Source organism: Xenopus tropicalis, chromosome 3, assembly GCF_000004195.4.
Source record: "Xenopus tropicalis strain Nigerian chromosome 3, UCB_Xtro_10.0, whole genome shotgun sequence".
Taxonomy (NCBI): Eukaryota; Metazoa; Chordata; class Amphibia; order Anura; family Pipidae; genus Xenopus; species Xenopus tropicalis.
Window position 1 is genome coordinate 132901875 of NC_030679.2, and position 18341 is coordinate 132920215.

General features: G+C 44.6%; 1 protein-coding gene and 1 long non-coding RNA gene across 12 annotated transcripts in view; one reads left to right on the top strand and one right to left on the bottom strand.

Annotated features, from left to right (window-relative positions):
• wiz (widely interspaced zinc finger motifs) overlaps positions 1–14389 on the bottom strand; it is a 57910-nt gene extending 43521 nt beyond the window's left edge. For 8 of the 11 annotated variants that reach the window (XM_031899331.1, XM_031899332.1, XM_031899334.1 and 5 more), the window contains exon 1: positions 9784–9945. In XM_031899331.1, coding sequence (XP_031755191.1) covers positions 9784–9808 — 25 coding nt within the window. In that variant the 5' untranslated portion in view covers positions 9809–9945. Of the gene's footprint in view, positions 1–9783; positions 9946–13586 lie in introns of those variants that run through there. The other 3 variants (XM_018092521.2, XM_018092519.2, XM_031899327.1) reach the window with 3 other exon arrangements.
• Positions 14360–18101, top strand: LOC108646192. Its single transcript, XR_001924272.2, has 2 exons — positions 14360–14442; positions 17920–18101. It is a non-coding gene; the product is annotated as an uncharacterized LOC108646192 (long non-coding RNA).
• The last annotated feature ends 240 nt before the right edge of the window (positions 18102–18341 follow it).

The following is an 18341-nucleotide window of genomic DNA, read 5'->3' on the forward strand; positions in this document are numbered from 1 at the left end:
ACACAGTGCGGCATGGGTTACTGTACAAGTGGCACAGCTTTATAAATATGCTCCTTAATTAAAGGGGTGTTCACCTTCAAGTTAACTTTAAGAATATTTTAGCATGGCCTATTCAAAATAACTTTTCAACTGGTCTTCATTTTTCATAGTTTTTGAATTATTTGCCCTCTTCTTCAAAACTATTGCTCTGCGAGGCTACAATTTTATTGTTATTGTTACTTTTTATTACTTATCTTTCTATGTAGGACCTTACTTATTCATATTCCTGTTTCTTTTACAATCCACAGACTGGTTACTAGGTTAAATTATAATAACAATTATTTTGCCTCCAATAAGGATTAATTATATCTTAGTTGGGATCAAGTACAGGTACTGTTTTATTATTACAGAGAAAAGGGAATCATTTAACCATTAAATAAACCCAATAGGGCTGTTCTGCCCCCAATAAGGGGTAATTATATCTTAGTTGGGATCAAGTACAGGTACTGTTTTATTATTACAGAGAAAAGGGAATCATTTAGCCATTCAATAAACCCAATAGGGCTGTTCTGCCCCCAATAAGGGGTAATTATATCTTAGTTGGGATCAAGTACAGGTACTGTTTTATTATTACAGAGAAAAGGGAATCATTTAGCCATTCAACAAACCCAATAGGGCTGTTCTGCCCCCAATAAGGGGTAATTATATCTTAGTTGGGATCAAGTACAGGGACTGTTTTATTATTACAGAGAAAAAGGGAATCATTTAACCATTAAATAAACCCAATAGCAGCCCTATTGGGTTTATTTAATGGTTAAATGATTCCCTTTTTACCCAATAAGGGGTAATTATATCTTAGTTGGGATCAAGTACAGGTACTGTTTTATTATTACAGAGAAAAGGGAATCATTTAGCCATTCAATAAACCCAATAGGGCTGTTCTGCCCCCAAAAAGGGGTAATTATATCTTAGTTGGGATCAAGTACAGGTACTGTTTTATTATTACAGAGAAAAGGGAATCATTTAACCATTAAATAAACCCAATAGGGCTGTTCTGCCCCCAAAAAGGGGTAATTATATCTTAGTTGGGATCAAGTACAGGTACTGTTTTATTATTACAGAGAAAAGGGAATCATTTAACCATTAAATAAACCCAATAAGGCTGTTCTGCCCCAATAAGGGGTAATTATATCTTAGTTGGGATCAAGTACAGGTACTGTTTTATTATTAAAGAGAAAAGGGAATCATTTAAACATGAAATAAACCCAATAGGGCTGTTCTGCCCCCAATAAGGGGTAATTATATATTAGTTGGGATCAAAATGTGATTTATTTGATAACAAAAAAAAAAAAAAAGTCTATGGGAGATGGACTTTCTGTAATTCAGAGCTTTCCGGAAACCAGGTTTCTGGATAATGGATCCCATACCTGTAGTACAAAGACAACCAAAACCGAGAAATGTTATCATTTTCTGAAAAATTCCTGCTTGGAGTGAATTTGATGCCGGCAACACATTTAAAAAAAAAAAAAAGTGGCACAGAGACAGAGGCAAATAACTACTGCAAAAGTTACTCTAAAAAGCCTGGCAGAACATTTCACTAATTGGCAACAGGTCAGTAACATGATTGGGTATAAAAGGAGGGGATTCCAGAGAGGTGGGGTCCCCCAGAAGTAAAGATGGGGAGGAGGACACCACTCCAGCGTGAAGTGCGTAGGAGCAAATACTGTAACAAGAATAACGTTGCTCAATATAGAATTGAAAGAATATGGGTGTTTCCTCATCTGCAGTTAATAATATCATTAAAAGATTCAGATAAATGTCTGTTTGCGAGGGAAAAGGCTGGAAGCCAATTCTGGATGGGCAGGATCTCCGGGCCCTCAGGCGGCACTGCATAAATACAGACCCAATTCTGCAGGAAAATCACTGCATGAGTTCAGGGATAAGCTCCAAAAACATCTGTGAGCACAGTTGTGCCAGCTCCCCATGCCTTGGGCACTAATGCACCCCATACCAATAGGGATGTGCCAGCTCCCCATGCCATGGGCACTAATGCACCCCATACCAATACGCAAAAACACAAACCCGCAAACTCTATGACGCAAAGAAGAGCCCATGTATAACCAGGAACACCACCTGAAACACCTGGGAAGAAGTGGAAAGCTTTCCTGTGGTCTGAACAGTCAAAATGTGAAATTCTTCTGGGAAGTCATAGATGCTGCACCCACTGGCTTGTTATCAGAGCACAGTTCCAAAGCCAGCATCCGTGATGGAACAGGGTGCATTAGTGCCCACGGCATGGGGAGCTGGCACATCCCTATTGGTATGGGGTGCATTAGTGCCCACGGCATGGGGAGCTGGCACATCCCTATTGGTATGGGGGTGCATTAGTGTCCACGGCATGGAGAGCTGGCACATCCCTATTGGTATGGGGTCCATTAGTGCCCACGGCATGGGGAGCTGGCACATCCCTATTGGTATAGGGTGCATTAGTGCCCACAGCATGGGGAGTTGGCACATCCCTATTGGCAAGGGGAGCTGGCACATCCATGATGATATAGAGTGCATAAGTGCCTCCCCATGGCACGGGGAGCTGGAACATCCGTATTGGTATGGGGGTGCATTAGTGCCCATGGTATAGGGAGCTGGCACATCCCTATTGGTATCAGGGTGCATTAGTGCCCACGGCATGGGGAGCTGGCACATCCATGATGATATAGAGTGCATTTGAGCTTGCCCATGGCACGGGAAGCTGGAACATCCGTATTGGTATGGGGTGCATTAGTGCCCAAGGCATGGGGAGCTGGCACATCCCTATTGGCATGGGGAACAGTAGTATACATGGTATGGGGAGCCGGGACATCTCTATTGGTATGGGGGTGCATTAGTGCCCAAGGCATGGGGAGCTGGCACATTCCTATTGGCATGGGGAGCAGTAGTATACATGGTATGGGGAGCCGGCACATCCCTATTGGTATGGGGGTGCATTAGTGCCCAAGGCATGGGGAGCTGGCACATTCCTATTGGCATGGGGAGCAGTAGTATACATGGTATGGGGAGCCGGCACATCCCTATTGGTATGGGGGTGCGTTAGTGCCCAAGGCATGGGGAGCTGGCGCATCCCTATTGGCATAGGGAGCAGTAGTATACATGGTATGGGGAGCCGGCACATCCGTGATAGTACGGGGGTGTATTAGTGCACACAGCATGGGGATTTTGCACAACTGGGAAGGTACCATTAATGCTAAAAGATATATGCAGGTTTTGAGACAATATATACAGCCAATCTAGACAACATGAGCTGTGCTAATTTCAGCAAGACAATGCCAAATCACATTCTGCATGTGTTACTACAACATGGCTCTGTAGTCAGGGTGCTAATCTGGCCCCTTGCCTGCAGTCCCCACCTGGCACCCATTGAAAACATTTGGAGCACAAGACAAAGGAGACTCCAAACTATTGAGCAACTGTCAAAACTCCAGCAATTGGTTTCCTCAGTTCCCAAAATGGTTACAGGAGTTGGTAAAAGAAGAGGTGGTGCCACACAGAGGGAAACAAACATGCCCAAGTTTTTTGTTTTTATTTTTAATGTGTTTTGGCATCAAATTACCAGAATTTTTTTTAACAAAACAATGACAATTCTCAGTTAAAACTTTAGAGCTGGCACATCCCTATTGGTATGGGTGCATTAGTGCCCACGGCATGGGGAGCTGGCACATCCCTATTGGTATGGGTGCATTAGTGCCCATGGCATGGGGAGCTAGCACATCCCTATTGGTAACGGGGTGCATTAGTGCCCACGGCATGGGGAGCTGGCACATCCCTATTGGTATGGGGGGCATAAGTGCCCATGGCATGGGGAGCTGGCACATCCCTATTGGTATGGGGGAGCATAAGTGCCCACGGCATGGGGAGCTGGCACATCCCTATTGGTATGGGGGAGCATAAGTGCCCACGGCATGGGGAGCTGGCACATCCCTATTGGTATGGGGGTGCATTAGTGCCCACGGCATGGGGAACTGGCACATCCCAATTGGTATGGGGGTGCATTAGTGCCCATGGCATGGGGAGCTGGCACATCCCTATTGGTATGGGGTTCATTAGTGCCCATGGCATGGGGATCTGGCACATCCCTACTGGTATTGGGACGCATTAGTGCCCATGGCATGGGGAGCTTGCGCATCCCTACTGGTATTGGGATGCATTAGTGCCCACGGCATGGGGAGTTTGCACATCCCTATTGGTATGGGGTGCATTAGTGCCCACGGCATGGGGAGCTGGCATATCCCTATTGGTATGGGTGCATTAGTGCCCACGGCATGGGGAGCTGGCACATCCCTATTGGTATGGGGTGCATTAGTGGCCACGGCATGGGGAGCTGGCACATCCCTATTGGTATTGGTGCATTAGTGCCCATGGCATGGGGAGCTGGCACATCCCTATTGGTATGGGGTGCATTAGTGCCAATGGCATGGGGAGCTGGCACATCCCTATTGGTATGGGGGGCATTAGTGCCCACGGCATGGGGTGCTGGCACATCCATGATGATATAGGGTGCATTAGTGCCCATGGCACGGGGAGCTGGAACATCCGTATTGGCATGGGGGTGCATTAGTGTCCATGGCATGGGGAGCCGGCACATCCGTGATGTGGTACGGGGGTGTATTAGTGCACACAGCATGGGGATTTTGCACAACTGGGAAGGTACCATTAATGCTAAAAGATATATGCAGGTTTTGAGACAATAAATACAGCCAATCTAGACAACATGAGCTGTGCTAATTTCAGCAAGACAATGCCAAATCACATGCTGCATGTGTTACTACAACATGGCTCTGTAGTCAGGGTGCTAATGTGGCCCCTTGCCTGCAGTCCCCACCTGGCACCCATTGAAAACATTTGGAGCACAAGACAAAGGAGACTCCAAACTGTTGAGCAACTGTCAAAACTCCAGCAATTGGTTTCCTCAGTTCCCAAAATGGTTACAGGAGTTGGTAAAAGAAGAGGTGGTGCCACACAGAGGGAAACATACCCCTTGCCCAAGTTTTTTGTTTTTATTTTTAATGTGTTTCAGCATCAAATTACCAGAATTTTTTTAACAAAACAATGACATTTCTCAGTTGAAACTTTAGATATGTTGTCTTTGAATTCTCTGCAATTAAATATAGGGGTTACATGATTTGCAAATCATTCCGTTCTCTTTTAAGATATATTTTACAGTGTCCCAACTTTTTTTTGGAAACAGGCTTATTTTTAATAATGGGGGGCGCCACTGAGTACAGAAGGGCCACCTGTTGCGCATCACTGACCTGATATCTTTAGAAGATTTTGTACAAAATGCTTCAAGCAGAAGATTCAGAATACAAATATTTTACAATACTATATAAAGTTAGGAAAAAATGCGGGCACACATTTGCCTTATTGTGCTAGAACAACCAATGAGATATTTGCTTTCATTATAATAACTTCACTAGACCACAAAAAGCTGACTCCTGATTGGTTGGTATGGCTTACAACTATAAGAAAATATTTTGCCATTGCTGCTATACAACCCATACATTACAGCAGGGATCCCCAACCTTTCTTAATCATGAGCCACAGTCAAATGTAAAAAGACTTGGAGAGCAACACAAGCATCATAAAAGTTCATGGAGGAGTCAAATAAGGGCTAGGATTGGCTATTAGGAGCCTCTATGCACACTATCAGCTTACAGGAGGCTTTATTTGGTAGTAAATCTTGTTTTTATTCAACCAAAACTTGCCCCCAAGTCAGGAATTCAAAAATAGCTACCTGGTTTGGGGGCACTGAGAGCAACACCCAAGGGGTTGGTGAGCAACATGTTGCCCCTGAGTCATTGGTTGGGGATCACTGCATTACAGTGTAAGCTGGCAAAGCAGGAGTCACATCAGACTTTATGAGAAGCTGTACACAGGTGTGTGTGTTTTTGGAGTTTGCGTGTACGTAGATGTATCGTAAAGGAATACGGTCATGGGAAAGCATGTTTTTTTACAAAACCCATCAGTTAATAGAGCTTCTCCAGCAGAATCCTGCATTGTAATCTGTTTTTCAAAAATACAAACAGATTTTTTTTTTTATATTTGATTTTGAAATTTTACATGGGGCTAGCCATTTTCTTCATTTCCCAGGGTGCCATAGCCATGTGACCTGTGCTCTGATACACTTCAGTCACACTTTACTGCTGAGCTGCAAGTTGGAGTGATATCCCCCCTCCCCCAGCAGCCAATCAGCAGAACAATGGGAAGGGAGCAAGATAGCAGCTCCCAGTAGGTATCAGAATAGCACTCAATAGTAAGAAATCCAAGTCCGACTTGGGACTCCTCCAGTTACATGGGAGTAGGAGAAACACTAGGTTAGCTGAAAGCAGTTCTAATGTGTAGTGCTGGCTCCTTCTGAAAGCTCAGACTCAGGCACAATGCACTACACACCAATATTACAGCTAAAAAAAATACATTTGTTGGTTCAAAAATAAAATTTTAAAAGGTAGAATGAATTATTTGCTATGTAACAGTGTAATTTAGAAATTAAAAATACACCATAAGAATAATGACAGAATCCCTTTAAACTATGTATGAATTGCAGCAACTTTGATGCAACAGGTTCAGTGAGCAAAGTGCAGTTTTGAGCACAATCTCCAGGTGTTTTTTCCCACCAAAATTCCAGAATTATCTCAGTCCCAAGGCGGGTTTGCACCTGACACAATTGTGCCTAGCCTGACACAGCTGTGGCGGATTTACCAAAATAAACACAACTGAACGCACATTTCATCAGAAATCAGACACAATAGCACACAGGTCCATCTGGCATCATTTTTGGTGTTAAGGTGGCCATACACTTAGCAAATTACTAAAGACTGTTCCGACCCTCCACTGACGTTCAGGGCTGAATCGTCAGATTTGGAGGTAGAAACAATAGAAATTCTACCTCCACCTGCCGATTCAGCCCTGAACGCAGATTTTGTTTGGGCGCCTTCAATGACACCAGATCAAAATCTTTTAACCTGGCCAATCGACCGATATCTGCAGCCTTTTTTACGATATCGGTCACCTCTTCGAGCAGCCATACACGCACTGAATATTGTAAGAAACGAGATTTTATACGATATTATCAGTGCGTGTATGGCCGGCTTTAGGTGTGCGAGTGCCGTCAGCACCTGATTATTTAGGCACAAGTGCATTGCGCCTATTGACACTGGGCACACGTAATGCCTGGTTGGGAGGCAACAGTAGTTCCAGGGTTCCCCTGTGCCAATACGCACAACAGCACTGGATTCGGAATAGAGGGCAGGAAGGACTGAGCACAGGGCTGGAACTAGAAGAAACAGAAGAGACTCCTGCCTGGGGTGCAATGACAAGAGCCCCCAGCGTCACTTACCATTGTGTGGCACCCCTTGGGGATGTTACTGTGCACGCGTGATACTTTGCACATGTGTGTGTTAACAGGGGGTAGGGTGCAGGGGCAAGGTGGCTGAGCTGTGCCAAGAGCAACCATTTGGAAGTGCAAGAAGCACATTTTGACACAAGTACCTTTTATGAATGACATGTAACTCACTGCAGGGAAAAGTGCCAGAGCGCAACTGCCAAAAATGAGCCCTTACAACATAGAAAAATACAATCAGTTTTAAAATCTCTATCAAAACTCCAAAAACCTGATAACAGCTTTAAAGGGGTTATCCACCAAAGGATTGTGCTACACAAACACTTTTCACAATACTCTAGTTTTTATGTAATAAATAAAGTTTGTGCCTAACAATACAGGGGAATTGAGCAGCACCTCTGAAAAAGGGACCTCTATGCACTTGTGTTGGAATTCATCAGCAGGGAGAGAGAGATTTTGTCTATGTCAGTAAGGCTCCAGGGCTTCTGCACATGCACAGTCTCTCCACCATTCACTTACATAACATTATTGACAGCCAATAGGATTTACACCATTGAAATGAATAAGAAGCGGGCATAGCTAATTGGGTAATTTTTTGCTGCCACTTTGCTATGACTTTGCTTAAAGCTGGACAACTCCTTTAATAACAATAACACATGGTTTATATTCTTCTCATATTTCAGAAATGCCCAAAGCAGCCACTTAAATAGGAGGTACCAGTTAGGGAATCAGATGCTTTTCCACTAACTGGAATATGCCCTGTGTGCCACAGCCATTAAGCCAAAAGGCTATTATTATCATCCTTTATATAGCGCCAACATACCACAAATGCTTTACATTCACTGTTCATCAATTCCTGCACCAGGGAGCTTACAGTCTAAGGTTCCTGCCACACAGGATTAAGGGTCCATTTAACCACAAGCCCAATAATACGCCCATATTCTGAGGGTAAAAACTGGCACACACTGATAGAACATACAAACCCCTTGTGGATAAAGCCCTAGCAAGAATCCAAACCAGGACCTGAGAAGCTGCAATGTCGTAATGCCAGCCATGGCTAAACAGGCCACATTCCAAATACAGGTATAGGACCTGTTATCCAGAACGCTTGGGACCTGGGGGTTTTCCAGATAAGGATTTATTCAGTAATTTGCATCTCCATACCTTAAGTCTACTAAAATAACATTTAAATATTACATAAACCCAAAAGTTGTGCTTCCACTAAGGATAAATTATATCTCAGTTCAGATCAAGTACAAGGTACAGGTATGGGACCTGTTATCCAGAATGCTCGGGACCTGGGGTTTTCCGGACAAGGGATCTTTCCGTAATTTGGATTTCCATAACTTAAGTCTGCTAAATAATCATTTAAATATTGAATAAACCCAATAGGGCTGTTCTGCCCCCAATAAGGGGTAATTATATCTTAGTTGGGACCAAGTACAGGTACTGTTTTATTATTATAGAGAAAAGGGAATCATTTAACCATTAAATAAACCCAATAGGGCTGTTCTGCCCCCAATAAGGGGTAATTATATCTTAGTTGGGATCAAGTACAGGTACTGTTTTATTATGACAGAGAAAAGGGAATCATTTAACCATTAAATAAACCCAATAGGGCTGTTCTGCCCCCAATAAGGGGGAATTATATCTTAGTTGGGATCAAGTACAGGTACTGTTTTATTATTACAGAGAAAAGGGAATCATTTAACCATTAAATAACCCCAATAGGATTGTTCTGCCCCCAATAAGGGGTAATTATATCTTAGTTGGGATCAAGTACAGGTACTGTTCTATTATTACAGAGAAAAGGGAATCATTTAACCATTAAATAAACCCAATAGGATTGTTCTGCCCCCAATAAGGATTAATTATATCTCAGTTGGGATCAAGTACAAGGTACTGTTTTATTATTACAGAGAAAAGGGAAACCATTTTTAAAAATTAGAATTATTTGCTTATAATAGAGTCTATGGGAGATGGCCTTTCCGTAATTCTGAACTTTCTGGATAATGGGTTTCCAGATAAGGGAACCAATGCCTGTACTGTTTTGTTATTACAGAGAAAAAGTTAATATTTTTTAAAATGTTAAAATGTTTGATCAAAATGCAGTCTATGGGTGATAGCCTTTCTGTAATTCAGAGCTTTCTGGATAACTGGTTTCCAAATAACGGATCCCATACCTGTATTTTAGACATCCCAAAGCAGGCCAAGCTAAAAACAAGTGCATACACAACTGAGAACCTCCTATCACATAGAATTTGTTAAACTATTTGGTGTTACGCTATATAGCATGGTAACTCACTTTTGGACCCAAAGAGACACTATTATCAAAATAAAGTTTATATTTGTACCTGAAACCAATGTGTAACGCAGTTGTGTTTGGGGTAGGGGGAAACAGCTTTACTCACATTTTGGAAAAACTATTGCTTCCATAGGGAGGTTTATTCAAACGGTTAAGTGCCCTTCCTCTCTCTCATAGAGCAGGAGTTCTGTCATGCTTTATGGCTGATGTCGTAGTTATCTTTACAAGAAAGTACGCACATCCCAATGGTCCGAGATCCTATCTGAAACTGACAAGTTAAACCATGACTCTTATCATTTCGTTGGCTGTACACACAACTCTAGTCAGGCACATAGAGCTAAAAATACTTAAAAGAATACTGTCATGGGAAAACATGTTTTTTTTACAAAACACATCAGTTAATAGAGCTTCTCCCCCAGAATCCTGCATTGTAATCTGTTTTTCAAAAACACAGATTTTTTTAATATTTAATTTTGAAACTTCTCATGGAGCTAGCCATATTCTTCATTACCCAGGGTGCCACAGCCATGTGACCTGTGCTCTGATAAACTTCAGTCACACTTTACTGCTGCGCTGCAAGTTGGAGTGATATCCCTCCCCCCCCCACAAACAGATTTTTTTCTAGGGTGCCACAGCCATGTGACCTTCATACTTTACTGCTGCACTGCAAGTTGGAGTGATATCACCCCCCCCCCCCAGCAGCCAATCAGCAGAACAATGGGAAGGGAGCAAGATAGCAGCTCCCAGTAGGTATCAGAATAGCACTCAATAGTAAGAAATCCAAGTCCGGCTTGGGACTCCTCCAGTTACATGGGAGTAGGAGAAACAATAGGTTAGCTGAAAGCAGTTCTAATGTGTAGCGCTGGCTCCTTCTGAAAGCTCAGACTCAGGCACAATGCACTGAGATGGCGCCTACACACCAATATTACAGCTAAAAAATTCCATTGTTGGTTCAAGAATACAATTTTTAATGGTAGAGTGAATTATTTGAAATATTATTTATTAGAAATATTATTTATTAGAAATATTATTTATTAGAAATGTATTAGAAATAAAAAGTACCCCATAAAAATCATGACAGTATCCCTTTAAGGTATGTATTTTTGTATGACCCAATACAGCCTTGGATACATTTAAGTTAAACACAGCAATACAGGCCATTATAGAAAGACAAAAAGAAGGGAACTGCTCTGACAGGACAATTTTCACTTTGCCAGAGCCAGTGACTACTGAAGTTAATGGTCCCACATTTTAGGTTTCCTGCATCACTAAAATCTTGGGGTACCAGGAACCCAAAAACCATCCCTCGCTACATCGGTCCTCCCTGTGCAACTTCTGAGATGGGTAATACACAGCCGTAGAGACACCTCTCGCCCCACTTGGGGATGTCATAGCAGTGGCGTAACTAGATGGTATGGGGCCCCACAGCAAATTTAATTTAGGGCCCCAAAACATTGGTAAGTTTAACCAAGATGTATTATTTAAAATAGTTTTAAAGGGCACGTCAACCCCAAAAATAATTTTTTGCATAATGAAAGAAAACACAATTATAAGCAACTTTCCAATATGAAATAATTTAAACGTTATTTGTAAATGTAATTGCTATTGAAAGCAGCATTTGCTGAACTCCTGGTTGTTACATTTTAAACAATGGTGCAATGGTCAGTCTTCTCCAGCAAGGCAGGTCTGTCAGTCTGCTGGCTTGGGTTACAATGTTTCAACAGTCTGAGCCACCAGGGCAGAGAATAGAAAAGGACAGGCAAACACTGCTTCTAATAGCAGTTATATATACTAATAACTCAAAAACCATTATTTGTACAGGTATAGGACCCATTATCCAGAATGCTCGGGACCAAGGGTATTCTGAATAAGGGATCTTTCCGTAATTTGGATCTCCATACCTTAAAAAATACTAAAAAAATACTAAAAAATCAATAAAACATGAATTAAACCCCATAGGATTGTTTTGCATCCAATAAGGATTATTTATATCTTAGTTGGGATCAATTGCAAGGTACTGTTTAATTACTACAGCGAAAAAGGAAACCAGTTTTAAAATTCTACATTATTTGATTAATATGGAGTCTATGGGAGACAGGCTTTCCGTAATTCAGAGCTTTCTGGATAATGGGTTTCCGGATAAAGGATCCCATACCTGTACCAAAATTTGTAATAAATGTATATAGCAAAGCTGCTTAGAATTTTGGTTTCTTTTATTAGGCAAAAAATTATATTTTGCGTGCCCCCCCTACACTCCTGTCCCCCCCCCCCAACCACAGATTCTGCTTCCTCTGTAGTTATGCCCCTGTGTCACAGTACAGGTATAGGACCCATTATCCAGAATGCTCGGCACCAAGGGTATTCCGGATAAGGGGTCTTTCCTTCATTTGGATCTCCATACCTTAAGTCTATTATAAAATGAATAAAACATTAATTGAACCCAATAGGATTGTTTTGCATCCAATAAGGATTAATTATATCTTATTTGGGATCAAGTACAGGTACTGTTTTATTATTACAGAGAAAAGGGAATCATTTAACCATTAAATAAACCCAATAGGGCTGTTGTGCCCCCAATAAGGGGTAATTATATCTTAGTTGGGATCAAGTACAGGTACTGTTTTATTATTACAGAGAAAAGGGAATCATTTAACCATTAAATAAACCCAATAGGACTGTTCTGCCCCCAATAAGGGGTAATTATATCTTAGTTGGGATCAAGTACAGGTACTGTTTTATTATTACAGAGAAAAGGGAATCATTTAACCATTAAATAAACCCAATAGGGCTGTTCTGCCCCCAATAAGGGGTAATTATATCTTAGTTGGGATCAAGTACCAGGTACTGTTTTATTATTACAGAGAAAAGGGAATCATTTAACCATGAAATAAACCCAATAGGGCTGTTCTGCCCCCAATAAGGGGTAATTATATCTTATTTGGGATCAAGTACAGGTACTGTTTTATTATTACAGAGAAAAGGGAATCATTTAACCATTAAATAAACCCAATAGGGCTGTTGTGCCCCCAATAAGGGGTAATTATATCTTAGTTGGGATCAAGTACAGGTACTGTTTTATTATTACAGAGAAAAGGGAATCATTTAACCATTAAATAAACCCAATAGGACTGTTCTGCCCCCAATAAGGGGTAATTATATCTTAGTTGGGATCAAGTACAGGTACTGTTTTATTATTACAGAGAAAAGGGAATCATTTAACCATTAAATAAACCCAATAGGGCTGTTCTGCCCCCAATAAGGGGTAATTATATCTTAGTTGGGATCAAGTACCAGGTACTGTTTTATTATTACAGAGAAAAGGGAATCATTTAACCATGAAATAAACCCAATAGGGCTGTTCTGCCCCCAATAAGGGGTAATTATATCTTAGTTGGGATCAAGTACCAGGTACTGTTTTATTATTACAGAGAAAAGGGAATCATTTAACCATTAAATAAACCCAATAGGGCTGTTCTGCCCCCAAAAGGGGTAATTATATCTTAGTTGGGATCAAGTACAGGTACTGTTTTATTATTACAGAGAAAAAGGAAATCAGTTTTAAAATTCTAAATTATTTGATTAAAATTGAGTCTATGGGAGATGGGCTTTCCGTAATTCGGAGCTTTCTGGATAATGGGTTTCCGGATAAGGGATCCCATACCTGTACTGAGTGTGGTTGCTGACACCAAAGCCCGAATAACCACAATGCCAATCATTCACTCTATTTCTGGCTGCAACAAAGTTGCAAGTACAAAGTCTAGAAAGAAGAAGAGAAGCAGATGCCGCAGAGACAAAAAATGCTTAGCCCGGGGCTGTAAAGCTGTCACAACATCTATTGTTCCTAATCTATAAATTTATATTTCTTTCAAGTTACATGCAGGAACCTATACCCTGCATCAATGTACATACCTGAGCTGTGGGCCAACCAGATATTGCTGAACTACAACTCCCAGAATCCCACAGAAAAGATGTGGCAGTTCCATCAAAGTGTGTGAACTCTACTTGAATGAATATACAAATAACAAAGGCTGCACATGCCTATATCTATACATTGCACTGATCCTTTCCAGGGGAATGAAGTTGAAAGGAACTCGGAGTTACACTATGGCATCTCTTCCTGTCTCTGATTGGCTGTGGGGCCCCCAGACACACACACAATATGGAACAATCACAAACAGCATGACACTTATAGTAATAATTCCCCTCAGCCCGGTACTTATGGCAGCACTAAACTGACTAAGGGGGGGCACAACAAGCCCAGACAGAAAGCGAGTGCCGGGCACATAGACAGCCCAACGTGTAGCCCATGTCAGACAGGGAATAATGCCAACACTCACACATACAGAATACCGGGGGCACCAAACTGTGCCAAGGGAATAAACGCCAGGGTGAATTTAATTTGTATATACACATTGATCCCAGTTATGCACTTGCCCCCCTCCCTCTGTTGCTGCCCCTAGTGACAGGTGCCCGTGTGGCATTTTCCCCATCTCTTTTAGCCTCCTCCCCATGCCCTGGCCCGCTGTCTCACCCCCCGCTGGGTGCCGGGGCATTCTCACGGTGCATGGCCCCTTTAAGAGCGGCTCCGGTACAAGGCGATGGTAGCCGCTAGGGTAGCGGCTAGTTCCTATCCTCTGAAGGGACCTTCGTGACGTCACGGTCATGTGGTAATACCATGTGACCGCTCCACTGCGCATGGCCCATTATTGCGCGGTACATTCAAACACTCAGACGTGCTACTGGCAGACAGCGATCAGTGACGGGAGTATGACTGAGCCTCTGACTTTCTTTGGCCTTGGGGGGGGGAGGGATCACTGTGCCTCTGCCTCTGCCTCTGGTTTTCTGTGGGGGAGGGATCCCTGTGCCTCTGGTTTTCTGTGGGGGTGGGATCCCTGTGCCTCTGGTCTTCTGTGGGGGAGGGATCACTGTGCCTCTGGTTTTCTGTGGGGGAGGGATCACTGTGCCTCTGGTTTTCTGTGGGGGTGGGATCACTGTGCCTCTGGTTTTCTGTGGGGGAGGGATCACTGTGCCTCTGGTTTTCTGTGGGGGAGGGATCACTGTGCCTCTGGTTTTCTGTGGGGGAGGGATCACTGTGCCTCTGGTTTTCTGTGGGGGAGGATCACTGTGCTCTGGTTTTCTGTGGGGGTGGGATCACTGTGCCTCTGGTTTTCTGTGGGTGAGGGATCCCTGTGCCTCTGGTTTTCTGTGGGGGTGGGATCACTGTGCCTCTTGTTTTCTGTGGGGGTGGGATCACTGTGCCTCTTGTTTTCTGTGGGGGTGGGATCACTGTGCCTCTTGTTTTCTGTGGGGGGTGGGATCACTGTGCCTCTGGTTTTCTGTGGGGGAGGGATCCCTGTGCCTCTGGTTTTCTGTGGGGGAGGGATCCCTGTGCCTCTGGTTTTCTGTGGGGGAGGGATCCCTGTGCCTCTGGTTTTCTGTGGGGGAGGGATCCTGTGCCTCTGGTTTTCTGTGGGGGTGGGATCCCTGTGCCTCTGGTTTTCTGTGGGGGAGGGATCCCTGTGCCTCTGGTTTTCTGTGGGGGTGGGATCCCTGTGCCTCTGGTTTTCTGTGGGGGAGGGATCACTGTGCCTCTGGTTTTCTGTGGGGGAGGGATCACTGTGCCTCTGGTTTTCTGTGGGGGAGGGATCCCTGTGCCTCTGGTTTTCTGTGGGGGAGGGATCCCTGTGCCTCTGGTCTTCTGTGGGGGTGGGATCACTGTGCCTCTGGTTTTCTGTGGGGGAGGGATCACTGTGCCTCTGGTTTTCTGTGGGGGTGGGATCACTGTGCCTCTGGTTTTCTGTGGGGGAGGGATCACTGTGCCTCTGGTTTCTGTGGGGGTGGGATCACTGTGCCTCTGGTTTTCTGTGGGGGTGGGATCCCTGTGCCTCTGGTTTTCTGTGGGGAGGGATCACTGTGCCTCTGGTTTTCTGTGGGGGAGGGATCCCTGTGCCTCTGGTTTTCTGTGGGGGTGGGATCACTGTGCCTCTGGTTTTCTGTGGGGGTGGGATCCCTGTGCCTCTGGTTTTCTGTGGGGGTGGGATCCCTGTGCCTCTGGTTTTCTGTGGGGGTGGGATCCCTGTGCCTCTGGTTTTCTGTGGGGGTGGGATCCCTGTGCCTCTGGTTTTCTGTGGGGGTGGGATCCCTGTGCCTCTGGTTTTCTGTGGGGGTGGGATCACTGTGCCTCTGGTTTTCTGTGGGGGTGGGATCACTGTGCCTCTGGTTTTCTGTGGGGGAGGGATCCCTGTGCCTCTGGTTTTCTGTGGGGGTGGGATCCCTGTGCCTCTGGTCTTCTGTGGGGGTGGGATCACTGTGCCTCTGGTTTTCTGTGGGGGTGGGATCCCTGTGCCTCTGGTCTTCTGTGGGGATGGGATCACTGTGCCTCTGGTTTTCTGTGGGGGTGGGATCCCTGTGCCTTTTGTTTTCTGTGGGGGTGGGATCCCTGTGCCTCTGGTTTTCTGTGGGGGTGGGATCACTGTGCCTCTGGTTTTCTGTGGGGGTGGGATCACTGTGCCTCTGGTTTTCTGTGGGGGTGGGATCCCTGTGCCTTTTGTTTTCTGTGGGGGTGGGATCCCTGTGCCTCTGGTTTTCTGTGGGGGTGGGATCACTGTGCCTCTGGTTTTCTGTGGGGGTGGGATCCCTGTGCCTCTGGTTTTCTGTGGGGGTGGGATCACTGTGCCTCTGGTTTTCTGTGTGGGGGGGATCCCTGTGCCTCTGGTTTTCTGTGGGGGAGGATCCCTGTGCCTCTGGTTTCTGTGGGGGTGGGATCACTGTGCCTCTGGTTTTCTGTGGGGGAGGGATCCCTGTGCCTCTGGTTTTCTGTGGGGGTGGGATCACTGTGCCTCTTTTTTCTGTGGGGGTGGGATCACTGTGCCTCTGGTTTTCTGTGGGGGAGGGATCCCTGTGCCTCTGGTTTTCTGTGGGGGTGGGATCCCTGTGCCTCTGGTTTTCTGTGTGGGGGGGATCCCTGTGCCTCTGGTTTTCTGTGGGGGAGGGATCCCTGTGCCTCTGGTTTTCTGTGGGGGTGGGATCACTGTGCCTCTGGTTTTCTGTGGGGGAGGGATCCCTGTGCCTCTGGTTTTCTGTGGGGGTGGGATCACTGTGCCTCTTTTTTTCTGTGGGGGTGGGATCACTGTGCCTCTGGTTTTCTGTGGGGGAGGGATCCCTGTGCCTCTGGTTTTCTGTGGGGGTGGGATCACTGTGCCTCTTGTTTTCTGTGGGGGGGGGATCCCTGTGCCTCTGGTTTTCTGGGGGGGGGGGATCACTGTGCCACGGATTTTCTTTTGTCCTATGAGGTGGGGGGATCACTGCGTCTGATTTTCTGGGGGGGGGGGGAGGGAATCACTGTGTCTCGGATTTTCTTTGGTCTATTGTTGGGGGATCACTGTGCCTCTGATTTTTTAGGGGGGGGGATCACTGTGCCAAGGATTTTCTTTTGTCCTATGGGGTGGGGGGATCACTGCGTCTGATTTTCTGGGGGGGGAGGGAATCACTGTGCCTCGGATTTTCTTTGGTCTATTGTTGGGGGATCACTGTGCCTCTGAATGTTGGTTGGTCATTCTGCCTCTTAGTTGGGGGAGGGGGAGTTAATGTATCTTTGAAAGTCGATGGGGTGGTGGGTTACTGTGCCAGTCTTGAGAAATCCCTCGTCCTCCTGTAGTGGGCTATGGCTTCTCATCCCTTTTTATTAAAATTTAAAGGAGAATTCAACCCCCTTGATTTTAAGTCCCCATCTGCCCCCCCCCCCTCAGTTTGTCCCCCTCTCTGCCTCCCCCCTGTACAGTCTTACGCCTGAATCCTTCTCCCTCCAGAAATAGTGACCGGAAAAGCAGAGTAAGTGCGGCGGAGCTCCCAGACGCCATGTTTTTGTCTTCTTTCTCCTCTTCGACTCATCCTGTATCTTTTGGCGAATGCGTATTTTTCAAACCCAGAAATTTGCTACAACTGCGCATGCGCCGGAACGCCGCTCCATTCATGAAGATTAAGAAGATGGCGGCTGGGAGCTCCGCTGCACTCACTCTGCTTTTCCGGTCGCTATTTCTGGAGGGAGAAGGATTCAGGCGTAAGACTGTGCAGGGGGGAGGCAGGGGGGGGGGGGCAGATGGGGACTTAACATCAAGTGTGCTTGAAATCTCCTTTAATTCACAGAACTATTTAATTTTAGTAATTGTTCAGTGGCATCAGATTTTTCAATTTATTTAGATAAGAATGTGTTAAATTGATTCTTTTTTCTCCTGTTTTACAGCTGCTGTTGGAATCCTCACATCCCGACTCCTTTTGTCTCTATCGTTTGGTGCATTTTCCTATTGTTTTGCCAGGAATGGAAGTGGTAGTCGTTAAAGAAAAGCTTCGGTTTTATTTGTGTCCTGGATTTGTTGTCTCATCCGTGTTTTCATTTATGTTTTAATAAAATTATAAATAAAATTACTTTTTTGTTTTAAGTACATTTTTTTTTGTCTACTTTTTAGGATTGAATACATAACTTTATTTACTTGGCTAGAAATAAACTATGCACATCTTTATTTGATTGTATTGTAAGTCCTGGCTAAAGACTTTCAGAGTACAGAGAGCTGTAGTTCTGTAATATGCGTGCAATTCATTTTGCACAAACAGAGAAAAAGTATTTTCACCACACTGTTAGTTTGTGAGAACACAAATAAATGTATC